This window comes from Melopsittacus undulatus, chromosome 3 (assembly GCF_012275295.1).
Source record: "Melopsittacus undulatus isolate bMelUnd1 chromosome 3, bMelUnd1.mat.Z, whole genome shotgun sequence".
Lineage (NCBI taxonomy): Eukaryota > Metazoa > Chordata > Aves > Psittaciformes > Psittaculidae > Melopsittacus > Melopsittacus undulatus.
The window spans coordinates 115,131,819-115,144,573 of NC_047529.1; the positions used below are offsets into that span (position 1 = coordinate 115,131,819).

Below are 12,755 nucleotides of genomic sequence, written 5' to 3' on the forward strand. Positions count from 1 at the left end.
AGCAAAACCTTTTCAGGCACACTGAAGTAGTCTGTACAGGTACTTAATATGTTGCTTTATATCACTGCATCCTGTACTGAAAGAGTCCAAGGTTGTTTTGGGGCAAACTTTCAATCACTTTGTTACAATAACAAGATTAACTCTCCTGAATAGTAATGTTTTTCCTAGCTGCTCTTATCTAATCACAGAGATTACATGCAAATAACAAAGAATTGTATTGATGGTTATCTTTGTATGGAAGCCCTCAGACAGAAAATTTGTTATTGTCATATCAATAGGCCTTTTCACCAATAAAATCCAGGGAGCTGCAATAGTTTATTCAATTATCCAAGAGATGAATCCACATTGCAAAAATGGAAATACTTTGACACCTGCATAGTCACAAATAAGGCAGAAGACATGGCTCTGCGTGGTGCAGAAGACAGTCAACGACCAAAAGGTTGAGTTTGTCATAGACCATGACAAACAAAGCATCAGAAATGAAGCCATTTCTTGATGTCAATCCAGTAAAACAGGATTTTAGGGATGATCATCATCTGAAAGAATGGTTGACTACCACCGTGCCTTGGCTCTATCAGCACCTAATAATGAACCACACATGGTGGTTGACCTTCTCCAACTGTTCTTACAACGCACAAGAAAGCATCACATAAAACATCCACTCAGCTGGCTTTAAATTGTATGTTAAGTTAAACTGAAGCTGGAAACTAACTCTGCCAGTCTGCAGCGAGCATTTCCTTCAGAGTTTCCACCTAGTTTGTTTACAGCAAGGTTAATCACTCGGACAGGAGTCAGGACACGCTCACATTCAAGAGTTATCTTTATTGTCTGGCCAGGAGAGGGCTCCATCTAGCCATGCCCAAAGGAGTCCTGTTTTCCTAGTTAGAAAGGGACAGTCAACAACCCTTTAGGAAAAGGCTTAACAGCTCAACAGACTTATTAGCTGTTGGGTTTCTGAATTTCAAAGCCTACTCAGGTGAGATCTCAATTTAATAGACTACCAGGAAGAGAGAGGATATACCTAAAGGTGTTTGCCCTGAGATAACTACTGCCTTCTGTGATGCTTAATCATCATGGAGTGCTATAACACGGTTACCCAGGAATCATAGAATAATTAGGGTTGGAAATGATCTTAAGATCATCCAGTTCCAACCCCCTGCCATGGGCAGGGACACCTGAACACTAAACCATGTCATTAAACACTATTTCACTGGCAAGAAAACACAAGCAAAAGGTCAATGCAGTGAATTTAAAGTAAATGGAACTCATTAACTACTGATTTACAATTCACATAAATGGGTATGAATGTATTTGGGTATGAGTATGTATAGGTGAGTGTATGTGCACTGAAGCATATGAGGATTCATCTCAATTTTACTGGTAACACTGTAAAAAGTGTATCAAAATGATACATTTGCACAGATTTTTCATAGCATAACTTTTTATTTAATAATGCTATCATTTTTGTTTTGCAAAACATTATTTTACATAGCCCTTTAGGAAGATAAATGCTGAGAAGGCAGAAGTTGCATTTTGGTGTTGCTCAAAACCAATTTCGTGGACCAAGGGACAAAACTTTCTCCAGCTTTGTTTGACCTCTACCTAAAACAGGTTGCAACCATAATAAAGCAGAAATATCTCACAACTGGAGTGCTCTTACTCTTTAACTAGAATTCCCATGGCCATAATCTTCCATGAAGATGACGAAGAATCTGATAGGGTAAGAGCAGCCACAGTTTATTGCCAACATGTTTTGTAGTAAAAATTTGATCCAAAGTCACTTAAAATGCATGAGAAATCAGAGTTTTTCCATCCATCTTCATCACAGGGTACCATAATCCTGCTGCTACCCACCCCTTACATCTGCAAAACAACTTATTATTTGGGATTTCCAACATTTTGGAAGGCACGGGTTGTTTTATGGTCTAAACATATTCCTTACTGAGGTGAAAAGCCCTGTTTTCAGTGAAGAGTGGCATTAGAGAAGATTTTGGGGGTGCATTAGGACAGATTATGGACCTCATGTAAAGGCTATGGCTTTTATAAATAAATGCATATATTTATTTACATAAACCAAGTATATTGAAATAATTCTTTCTTGTTGCCACTCTCTTTCCCATTCTTTCTACAGCTGACACAAAAGGAAACATGCAATTATTTGTGCAAAACTGGTTCTGCTTGCATTTTTGCTTCACAAGTATAAGCAGAGAATAGAAGGTGCTATTGGCATGGAATAGCTTAATTCCATACCAGCACAAATTTCTGAGTTATTCAGGAATTGGTCCTTCAAACCACAAAATGTCATTGTTATTTATCAGCAGTACAAACTATCCTGGGTATGGGAATATGTTAAAATCCAAACACTGTTTAAATTGCAGAAATATTAGTAGCTGTCCATCATCCCCATTGTGGCAAACCTGGCCAACAGGCTTAGTCCAGGAACATCATTAGTTCCATGTCAGAGGAATACAAAGGCTCAGCCCTGAAGCCTGAAATGAATTACCTCTGAGGACTGTTAAGCAGGACAGAGAAAGGCCAGCTCATGCAGACCTGGAAAAGCAGCGTGCCCAGGACAAGATGACATTGCACTGTCTGTGAGAGAAAATTCAGGTGGGCTTAAGAGTTACTTGATGCCACCCAGTGGAAAACGGAGAGCTGCTTCAGAATACAAACCACAGCTATAAACTACCCCTTTACATGCTGTCCTGTACAGAAACCAAGCAAGACACAGCATGCTGACTTAGGCTTAAATCTGTCTGTGTGGCTCACACTGGACAGCCCCAGTTATGGACATGAATGTCACAGGAGGCAAAAAGCACTTCCAAATGTCAAAAGGGGACACAAAGCCTGTGGGAAAGCACATGGCTTGCACAGGATGCTCAGCACATGCCTCTTGCTTGGCATGACAGTGATCTCTTCCTGTAGAGGTCTTTCTGCCTGGTAAGTAATATCACATAGTAATATCGCATATTGAGAGCGGATCAGCTGGGCTGCTACAACTATCAGGTGAAGCATTAGAATATATTCTTTAGGTGAGACTTGGAAACTTCTGTGATCTGCTGAATGGCACTGATTGCAGGGTCAGTTTATCATCATTATGCTGCACTGTTAGATTTAATCACTTAGAAATATTTGACTATACCTATATATATGAACAGTATAGCTTCATGTTATACATATATATATATATATATACATGTACTTCAGTGCTAACTTTAGTACCCAATAAAACCTTCATTATACTCAAAAAAATGACACTTTTGACCAAACAAAGACCTGTTTTCCCTTTCACAGAATATAGATAATACTGGCTGGATTTCCTGCTGTCATATTAAAGTCAGTGGTTTCTCTTTAAAACAAGAAAAGAGACATTTGAGTATGTTCTGGTTTTCATAAGACAGGGCAGGCTGTGGTACAGTTTACTTCCCTTAGTTGTAGAACGCTACAAGAATAAGCTTTCTCCAATCACAAAAATTTACTTATTTCCCTAGAAATATAAAAATCAACCCCTCCACATATTAGAAAAATCAAACTCTTTCTTAAGACAGAGAAACACTCAGTTTGCTTTTTGGAATAGCGTTCATATATTTTCTTGAACATGTACTACAAGGCCTCTTCATCTTTCCACTCCCTGCAAGCCCCTTGAGTAATCAGTCTTACGTTTGCCTTAAGGCTTCTCTTGCTGGTGGAAAATGCAGCTGAAATCTCCTTAGGCTCCAGAGATTTTGAGCCCAAAAAGGGATGTTTTTGGTATTCTAGTTTCTGGGAACAGAGTACTTGGTCTCCAGTGCAAATAAGAGGAAACCTGCAGAAAACTTCTGAAGAACTACAAGAATTTCTGACATGACAACCTGCACTGCAGCCATTAGCACCATTACAGTCCTGAATCCCAAGTTCTTCCTTAGCTCCCTTTTGGTACAGCTATTCAGAAACACTGTCCCCTTCACCTTCTAAAAGTTCTCAGAGCTTCTCTTCAGCTGAAGTGTACTGGGCTTGAAAGAAAATATGTTATCACAGCTGTGACAGTTGTACATAGGGCTTGCAAACTTGTTTTTTTCCTCAGGGATGACAGTTCCCAGGGAAAAAAACACATACCAGAATATGTGGAAGTTTTCAAATATTTAGGGATTTTGGATTTTTGAGGGAACTTTGAGCCAGAACTGGCACATAATCATGAAATATCCCATGAGGATCAATATGCTGCAAGAATTGCCAATTTTATTTTTGTTGCTAAGAGAGTTCACGTGCTATAATTGCAAAATGGAGTATTAGTACTGTACATCACTCTGCTTGAGATTTGACTAATCCTCAGTGTAAGAAGGCAATTTTCACCTGATTATTTAAGAAATATGCCTTTCTGTCCAGGAAGAATCTGAAAAGGGAATAAATCAATGCCAGTGTGAGCTTTTTCTCTAGCTGCATTGCCATCTAGGAACTAAGCAGACTGAAGCATCATTCTGTCTGCTGCATGGCTCATTGTGACAAACCAAAATCAAACACAACGCTTTACAGCCACAACTACAGATACAATACCCATATTCTATCATGACAACCTCCCCTACAGCATTACATGCCTTAACTCTACATGTTTGTTTCTATCTCTGTTTATGGCATTCAGCTTTCCTAAACTCCAAGGAAAGAGTTCTAGATGGAGTCTACCACAAAAATATCATAGAATCATCATGGAATCATAGAATGGTTTGGTTTGGAAAGGATCTTAAGATCATCCAGTTCCAATCCCCCTACCATGGGCAGGGAATCCTCACACTAATCTTAGTGTCTATGTCCAAGTTATGTGTCTAGACCAAGTTATGGCTTGCCCAAGAGAAAAAACAAGGAAACACAAAAATCATAAACATAGCTTACTACTTTGTCAGTGTGAAAAAGATTCTGCATACTTCCTCAAGAGTGAAAAGGATGCCTAAGCCCTTAAAACAAATTTCATCAGCTCTATTGAGAACTTGCAATATCAGTTTTTCTCAAACACCTTAGTATTTATGCACATTGATGCATTGTGGAAGCTGACAGTCAAAGCACAGTCAATGAATACTCATTTTTTGTAACTTTTATTTAACTAGACAATTATTACTGGAATAACAAGAAAACCAATAAACCTTTTGGAAAATCCTAAGTCATCTGCCATGAAATGATTATGTTAGTCCACACACTTATAATATTGTCAACTTTATCTCTGATGAACTGGCAGTGTTAATTTCCCAGTTATGATGGAGATAGATAGTCATTTAACCCTGTTCTCTTCAGTATCAACTCTGCAAGTCTCATTCCCCCACCAGAAACTTCAAATCAATAACATATTAGAGTACAAATATACATCTTGTGCATGCTACTCTAACAGAAAATAGGAAACACGAATGACATTTCGACATCATGCATTTACAGTGGAACTTTGATTAAAATAAATAATATATATATATATAAGTGAACCAGAAAAGGCTATAGAACAGTGTAATTCCAGAATATTCTGTAGAAAGAATTTCCTAGTAAAGGTGAAAAAAACCCCAAACCCAGACATGATGTAGGAACAAATTATGATATCAAGTGGTCTACAAATAGAAAATTCTGTGGAAATGTATAATGAGAGTAATGATCAATGTACTCAGTGTTCTGGTTAGAGCCAAGTGGGCCATTTCACATAATGCTTTACAGTAAATATAACCTTTATACACTATCATTTTTATTCCCTGACATACATGCACCCCTCAGGAATGAAACTCTAAACCACCCAGACTCTGGACTTGGAAACAGCATAAATTTTTTATCCTGTGCTAGTGCGAATCTTACCAGAATCACAAATGCCTCACAATATAAAAATACGAAAGAATAAGAAGAATAATGGGAAAGGAGAAGGAAGAAATCAGTGAGACACATTTAAAGTATGAAAACATCATAAAAAACCTGTGTAAAGGTCCAAACACGTTTAATTGCCATTTTACAGCCCAGTTCTGTAATTTGTCAAACTCTTTGGCAACTTCTCATGTCCCCTTTCATTTTTAAACAGGTTGCATAACTTAGTAACTTCAACACAAACTTCATTTCCTCTCATTTTACCCAGGTCATTTATGAATATGCCAAACAGTTCAGACCACATCATCAGCAACAAGACCAGTCACATTCCTGCCATCAAGGCAAACTTCAGGCAAGCACTCAAATCATTAGGAGGAGCTACACAACATGAGACCCTCACCTTGGTGCACTTGGACTCACACAATAGCTACAGGTGAGGTGGGACATGAGAAGAGCCAACACCAAGAGGATGTCTACTAGGAGCACTTCCTCCAGCAGAACAGCTCACTAACAGCAGCCCAGCACTGCTGTCTTTCTCAGCTACTTCTACCTTGCAGTGTTCAGAGGTGGGAGAGTGAAATCTCATGAGAGGGAGATGATGGTGCTGCATCAGGAGATGCAAGACATCAGACTGAAGAAAGCAAGTCTCAGACTCAAAGCATAATGCTCACCTCAACACATCAATGACTTGGATTAACACACACAACATACTTAACCCCATTGTGAAAAGTGATCTAAGACCTCTAAACACCTTTTCAAGAAACAAGTTGATGCAAAGAACTGACCCAAGCATTTTCAACTCAGTTTGTCACAGTTATTTGCAACCAATCCCACCTGAGTTAATAGAATCATGGAAGCTGGACACATTATCTGCGGGTTATGCTAAACCTTCTTAGATTACAAAACACATATGGTCAAGCATGCACATAAAAACCAAAAGAAAGAAAACACAGAAGCAGGATGCAACAGCAATAGAGACATCTCAATGGCAGAAACAGAGCGCTGGAAGAGCACTTTGAAAGTAAGAGATGCACACAAAACCTCTGATGCATAACATCACAGGGCAAGGTATTTTAAGCAACTCCAGCTGGAAAAAATATATTCAGCAGACTAAAATACTTTATTAATCCTTGCACTCAGCTTGTAAGAACAAAAAAACCCTCCTAAAAATCAAGTTCACCATCTTTTAACTACACAATAAAAGATCATGCAGAAACAGGCATCTCCTGTCTCTATCCTGCCATATCTTTTAAGGTGCCCTGAGACAGGAATGATAAAGGGTAAAACTGGGAGATGCATCTGCCCCAAAATAATACAACAAAGCAGAACATAACTGCAAAATATTATCAAGAGTTACAAGGAAATCTTACCTGCAACATAGTCACCAAATCCAATGGTAGTTAAAGTGATAACCACAAAGTAAATTGCATCTAGTGTGCTCCAGCCTTCTATGTGCTTGAATATAACTGCAGGAAGAGCAACAAACAGCACACAGCCAAACAGTATGAATATTATTGTTGAAATTATGCGAATCTTTGTCTGACTCACATTCCATTTCTGGAAAGGGAAGGGGAAAAAAGAAGAAACCCATCGTTAGTAAAACTGAACTACAGTACATCAGCACCAATCAATCACCTACAATGAGCACTGGCTGCTCAAGTGCAGTGCATTCTAGTTCTCAAACAAATAAGGAAATCAAGTAGGGGTTTATTTTGACAGGGTTTTCAAAGCAAACATGACTATCTTAGGAATCATTCGCATTGGGAAATGCAGAGCAGGGCTGGACTCTTTATTGTGGCCACATTTGTGATCTGGCCAAGTTACATGTGTTGCATTCATTAATGTTAGCAGCAGATCATGCCGAAGTTTTGAGAGGGGGACAGATATTTGAGTGAGCTCCAGGTAGTGCTTGCACCTACAATATCTCTACCTTTGTGCATCCACAAATAACAGAATAAACCCAGTAATTTTTAACTGCACAGTTCTCTCTAATCTAGTAATTAGCTAAACAGAACCACAGAAAATAGAGTGGGATCACCTATTCCAAACTCGCTCCAAGACAGAACAAAGCCCACCTAAGGCACTGTAGACACACTAGTGGCCAGGCAACAACCAATCATGCTCAACTGTCTTCCTAATGCTTGCACTGCATCTCATTTCCTTCATTTTAAGCCTAATATTTATGGTCTTACCCAAGGCAATCAGAGTAATTGCTGCTTTATTCTTTCCAGCAAACTTCTACAGGTGCTTTCTTTCAATCATATATTCTATAGCCCAAATGCATGCATTTATTTCAGTCTTTCATCACCCATCTATTCTTGTTGCTATTTGTTGACTCCAGCAAAACAATCCATGTTTCATTATGTGTTGTACTCAAAGCTAGATATAAACCCATTCCTCTTGCCTATTTATTTACACTCGTATTTATACTTCTAGCTATGAAGCATCATCATTTCACAGCAGTACAACATTAACCCATGTTAGCATATGAGCCCCCAGTCCTCAGAACATTTCACAGAATCATTAGCATTGGGAGGGACCTCTGGAGATCATCCAGTCTAAACCCCTGGCAAGGGTTCCCTGAAATGAAATTGCATGTTTTCTTATTCCTTCACCTGAATTTGTCCTCCTTTAATTGAATCCTGTACATTCAGGCTGCTCTTTAAACTTGCCAAGATCATTTTGAATCCTGATTTTGCCTTTCAGCTGTTAGTTCTGTCCCCACCTACAGATTACCTGGAGATTTAGTAAGCCAAATCCTTTATCTGTTGTGTAAGCTATTAATGACTTCTCTTTTAAACTGTACAAAAGCTAGAACAGACCACTGCAGAGTCCCATTTGACAGCCCCTGAAGTCAAAGAGTATTCCATCCATCCAAAGCATGTTGATTCAATTTAAAAGAAGCAAAGGAACACACAACACTGGAAACTTCCACAAAAGGAGACCAAGAATGAAATCAGACTGTTCACAACATATATTTTCTTGTATTTAAGTTTAGTGTCAATGGAAACTAATTTTCACAGTCACCATGACCAAGGTCCAGCTCTTTAACCCAAAACACAGTAGTAGTTTGGGTTATGGCAACATGAAATTCCCTGCTCTGACCCATTAGCATCTCTATTAGTTCTTTTGGGGAACTAGTAAAGAGAATAAGAGAGACTTCCTGACTGCAACATATAGATCAGTGTTCTCATTCAGATATTGCCAAGAGGTGTGCAAGATGCTGCTTTTTATCTTGAGGCATTCTTGTTGTAGGGATACATCCATTATGAAAACAAGAAAAACAATTATCCCTATGAGAAACAGGCAAAGAGACATGAATTGGTCTCAAATCTTTTGTACTTTTCAGCAAAAAAAATAAAATGCAGTTATAAAAATGAGAAAGGACAAAAATAAAATGTTCTTATGGAATGTTCTTGCTTTTTTTAGACAAATCTCATTGGAAATGGGTATTATTCACTGGTACCATGTCTGGACTTGTATTGATGTTTCAAAGTCAAAAATACCTTTCAAGCTTTTGTTTACCTATTGCATACATCTACCCAGCACAGCCCCAGTTTGCTTTGCTTCAAAAATGAAGCCATGGCAGATGTTCTCTATATAGTAAAGGTGTCCTGCATGCAAGATTAGGGCTTGTTGCAGAAAACCAACCCTTCTAACACTTGCAATGCTGATGCAAACCGCTACAAAGTCAGGCTGCTTCTTAAGTATTCACTGGGTATGACACATTCTACATATCAAAAGACAAATAGTATTTCATATGCCTTTTGAACATTAGGTAACCGTTAAACCTACAACATTTTATTGAAGGTAATAAAACACCTAAATAATTAATTTTATTAAGTTTCGTTATGCCATATATTCTATGCTTCAAAAATCTCAGTAAATACATTTTTAATAACTGCATTAGTAAAATACAACTTTAATAAACTTTTCTGTGTGTGAAACAGACTGAGTAAATTAAGTTCCTCTGCTAGAATTCAAGGCATTTAAAGATTGTTAGGCTATGGCTGAGATTTATCAATATCTGCACTAGCTTCTGGTCTGTTTGACAAGTCTCTGCCTCTACTGAAGCTGTGCCATTTTGCATGAATAATTAAACATTAGCATGAACCTCTAGGCTGTGTTAAGCAATTCAGCAGCAGAGGCTGAAAACACCTTAAACTGTAGAGTATCCTACAGCCTAGTGAGGAGAGCACACAGGGAGGCACCAACATGCTCTGTTCCACTTAGGCTGTCCTGCTTCTGTGAATGCCCAAAGGTTTAGTCACCTACAACCTGTAAATCCCAAAATGTAGGTGCCTGCCTTCCTTAAGTGTGATGGCATCTGAGATTTTAAGGTCTGTGATTTTAGACTCAAACACCAAATATCTTCTGTGAATTAAGGAAACAATATCCACATTACTCCTACAGTTCCTGTTTTCCATCTCCCTGAGTCATCGATTTCCTATTGACTTACATGAAAACCTTTCAAGGCAAGAACTACAGCAAACTTAGGAGTTCTATAAGGGCAAACCAAACAAAGCATTTTGGATCTTCTTCCTCTTCCCAACCACACTTCTTGTAGAAAATGTTTGGCTTCATCCAACTCCCAGAGATATTCAGTAGCATGTTCAGACTTTGCAAAGTTCTTCCTACCTTTTACTATGCATCTGGTCACAATGAGCAGCTATACCCTGGCTTTCATACTTCTAATTTCACTTGTTAACTTCAGAACAACAAGCAGCATGAAGAACAAATGAGGCAGGCAGCATACTCACAACAAACGTGTCTTCTACTTTGGCAATTCCTTTTCCAAAGATTGTCCCTAGTTGATCTCCAACACCAGCCAACAGAAACCCGAACAGAGGAATTCCCAGTAAGGCATAGATGATACAGAATATCTTTCCACCTTGTGTGCATGGGGAGATGTTTCCAAAGCCTAAATTACAAACAACTTAAGATGTTTAACAAGTTACATATATTACATTACACATTTTAAATGCTCTGTAGGGAACATAAGTGTTAAAAAATAGGTCCTATTAGGTTAACTGTATGGCACAGCAAACATTGTGAAAAAGGAAACCAAAGTGTACAGTCCTCTCTGAGCTAAAATTAAACTGCTGCACAATTCACCAACTTGTATTTTGTGTACTGTAGAGAACTCATGGAGTTTTGTTTAATAAATGACAGCTTTTCTAATCTACTACATGTAGTTGATACCAATTGGTTAAGCTCTGCCTTAGCCTCTGCTTCCTGGAGATATCTGTTACTGGACTTGTAATTGGAAGGTTTCAGCACTGGTAAACAAGATACAATTTTCCTTCAGAAGTGCTCTGTTTCAAAGAGAAGCTGCCTGAAAAAAACCCTCATAACAGGGATTTCTAGGCTAAGCAGGACTGCTCAGTCCTCATTATTAAAGGCTTTGATTCTTCCAGTGTCCCAGACAAAGCTTAGAGAAACAGCTTACAGCTCTGTCCATTTGAAAGTGTAAAACCATTTTACATTCACTGGCTTGATATACCTGTGATAACTCAGTTGTTGCTGATCCATTTAAGATGGAGACACTGAAATACAAAGAACACAGCCCTCAGCATTCGTGAAACACATCTCCCAGGATGGGTATAGTAATGATTTTACCAAGGTTACACAGGTAAAACCCTACAAATTTCATGAGCATCACTGCTCCATGTTAATTCCAAAGTTTTCCTCCTGCAAAGGATCACTTGTGCTTTGAGGGAGCATCAGCAGTAACACACCAGCAATTTTGACACTGTTTCACTTTTCTGCACAACAAAAGGCAGTCAGATGGAGAGCTTGTCAGGAAAAGGGTTCTTTTCCATAGAGAAATTAAACAAAAGCTTTCCGAGTAGAAAAAGAACTGCACATGAAAAGCAAAATATTTTAGCAAATAATGGAGAAATTTGGTTTGGTGTCTTAAATTTTGCATGAGGTGCTTTTCATTTACACAAAAATCATTCAATGAAAACCAAGTTTTCCTGTGAAAAAGCCAATGGACAATTTTTATCATCTCCATTGAGAGCTTGCAATGTCATTTTCTTATTAAAATACCTGAGTATTTTTGCACAATGTGACTGTAAGCTTCTACAATGTAAAGCACATTTAATGAAGATCTTAGGTATTTATCAGTATTTGTATTAAACTATTTTGAACATGCTGGTTTAACATAGATTTTCCTTCTGAAACCTACTATCTCAATTTTTGGTTCTACTATCCTGTAGGTAAAATACATCAAAGCCTTGTTTTCAATACTCCTTCTTCCTTTCAGTACAGAGGAGACAGAAGCTTCTCCTCACTCAATTGCATTAAAATAAAAACAAATCACATTGAGAGTATATTTTACTCCTGTATCTTTTGCCTCAACATCAGTTTCCAGGTAACAGTTGTTTAAACAATCAATGCAATGTTGATAGAGTTCAGTTGGATTACAAAACCTAAAAAAGTGGATATTCATTTTTCCCAAATAATGACTAATGAACACCGACAAAATAAACACAAAGAACAACATTAGAGGAAATATCATCAGTTACAGGTTGTGGAGTCCTCCAAATTGAAGTTTTCCCTGCCCTAAGACAACAAAAAGCAAGCCTGACTCTGGCAACTGGCAAAATGTCAGTGTCTTTAGCCCAACCTAGCATCCTTCTCTAACCCAGGCCTAAAATTACTGACCATTATAATTCAGGAATTTCCCCCCACTGAGTTTTCTCTGTCCCTTTATGCACCAAGCAGAAAAGACCCTTGAGTTTTCAAATAAAATTAGCTCATCACCAACCAAAAAGAGACAAACAGATACAAGCTCCTCTGTTTACATAAACATGCCTATTTATGCATCAGCAGGAGCTTGAGTAGTTCCAGGGTGTAATTCCTGAGGGGTCCTAATGCAATTTAGAATCAGGGGTCTGGAAACACCAGATTTATAAAACTCAGACTAAGGGATTTGGGAATTGCTC

At 38.2% G+C, this 12,755-nt stretch overlaps 1 protein-coding gene across 1 annotated transcript in view; it reads right to left on the reverse strand.

Annotated features, from left to right (window-relative positions):
• Positions 1 to 12,755, reverse strand: part of KCNK2 (potassium two pore domain channel subfamily K member 2) — a 99,806-nt gene that overhangs the window by 15,816 nt on the left and 71,235 nt on the right. Inside the window, exons 4-5 of the mRNA XM_005143876.3 lie at positions 10,566 to 10,726; positions 7,176 to 7,362 (exon numbers count right to left, since the gene is read on the reverse strand). Of these exons, the coding sequence (XP_005143933.1) occupies positions 7,176 to 7,362; positions 10,566 to 10,726 (348 nt within the window). The remainder of the gene's footprint in view (positions 1 to 7,175; positions 7,363 to 10,565; positions 10,727 to 12,755) is intronic.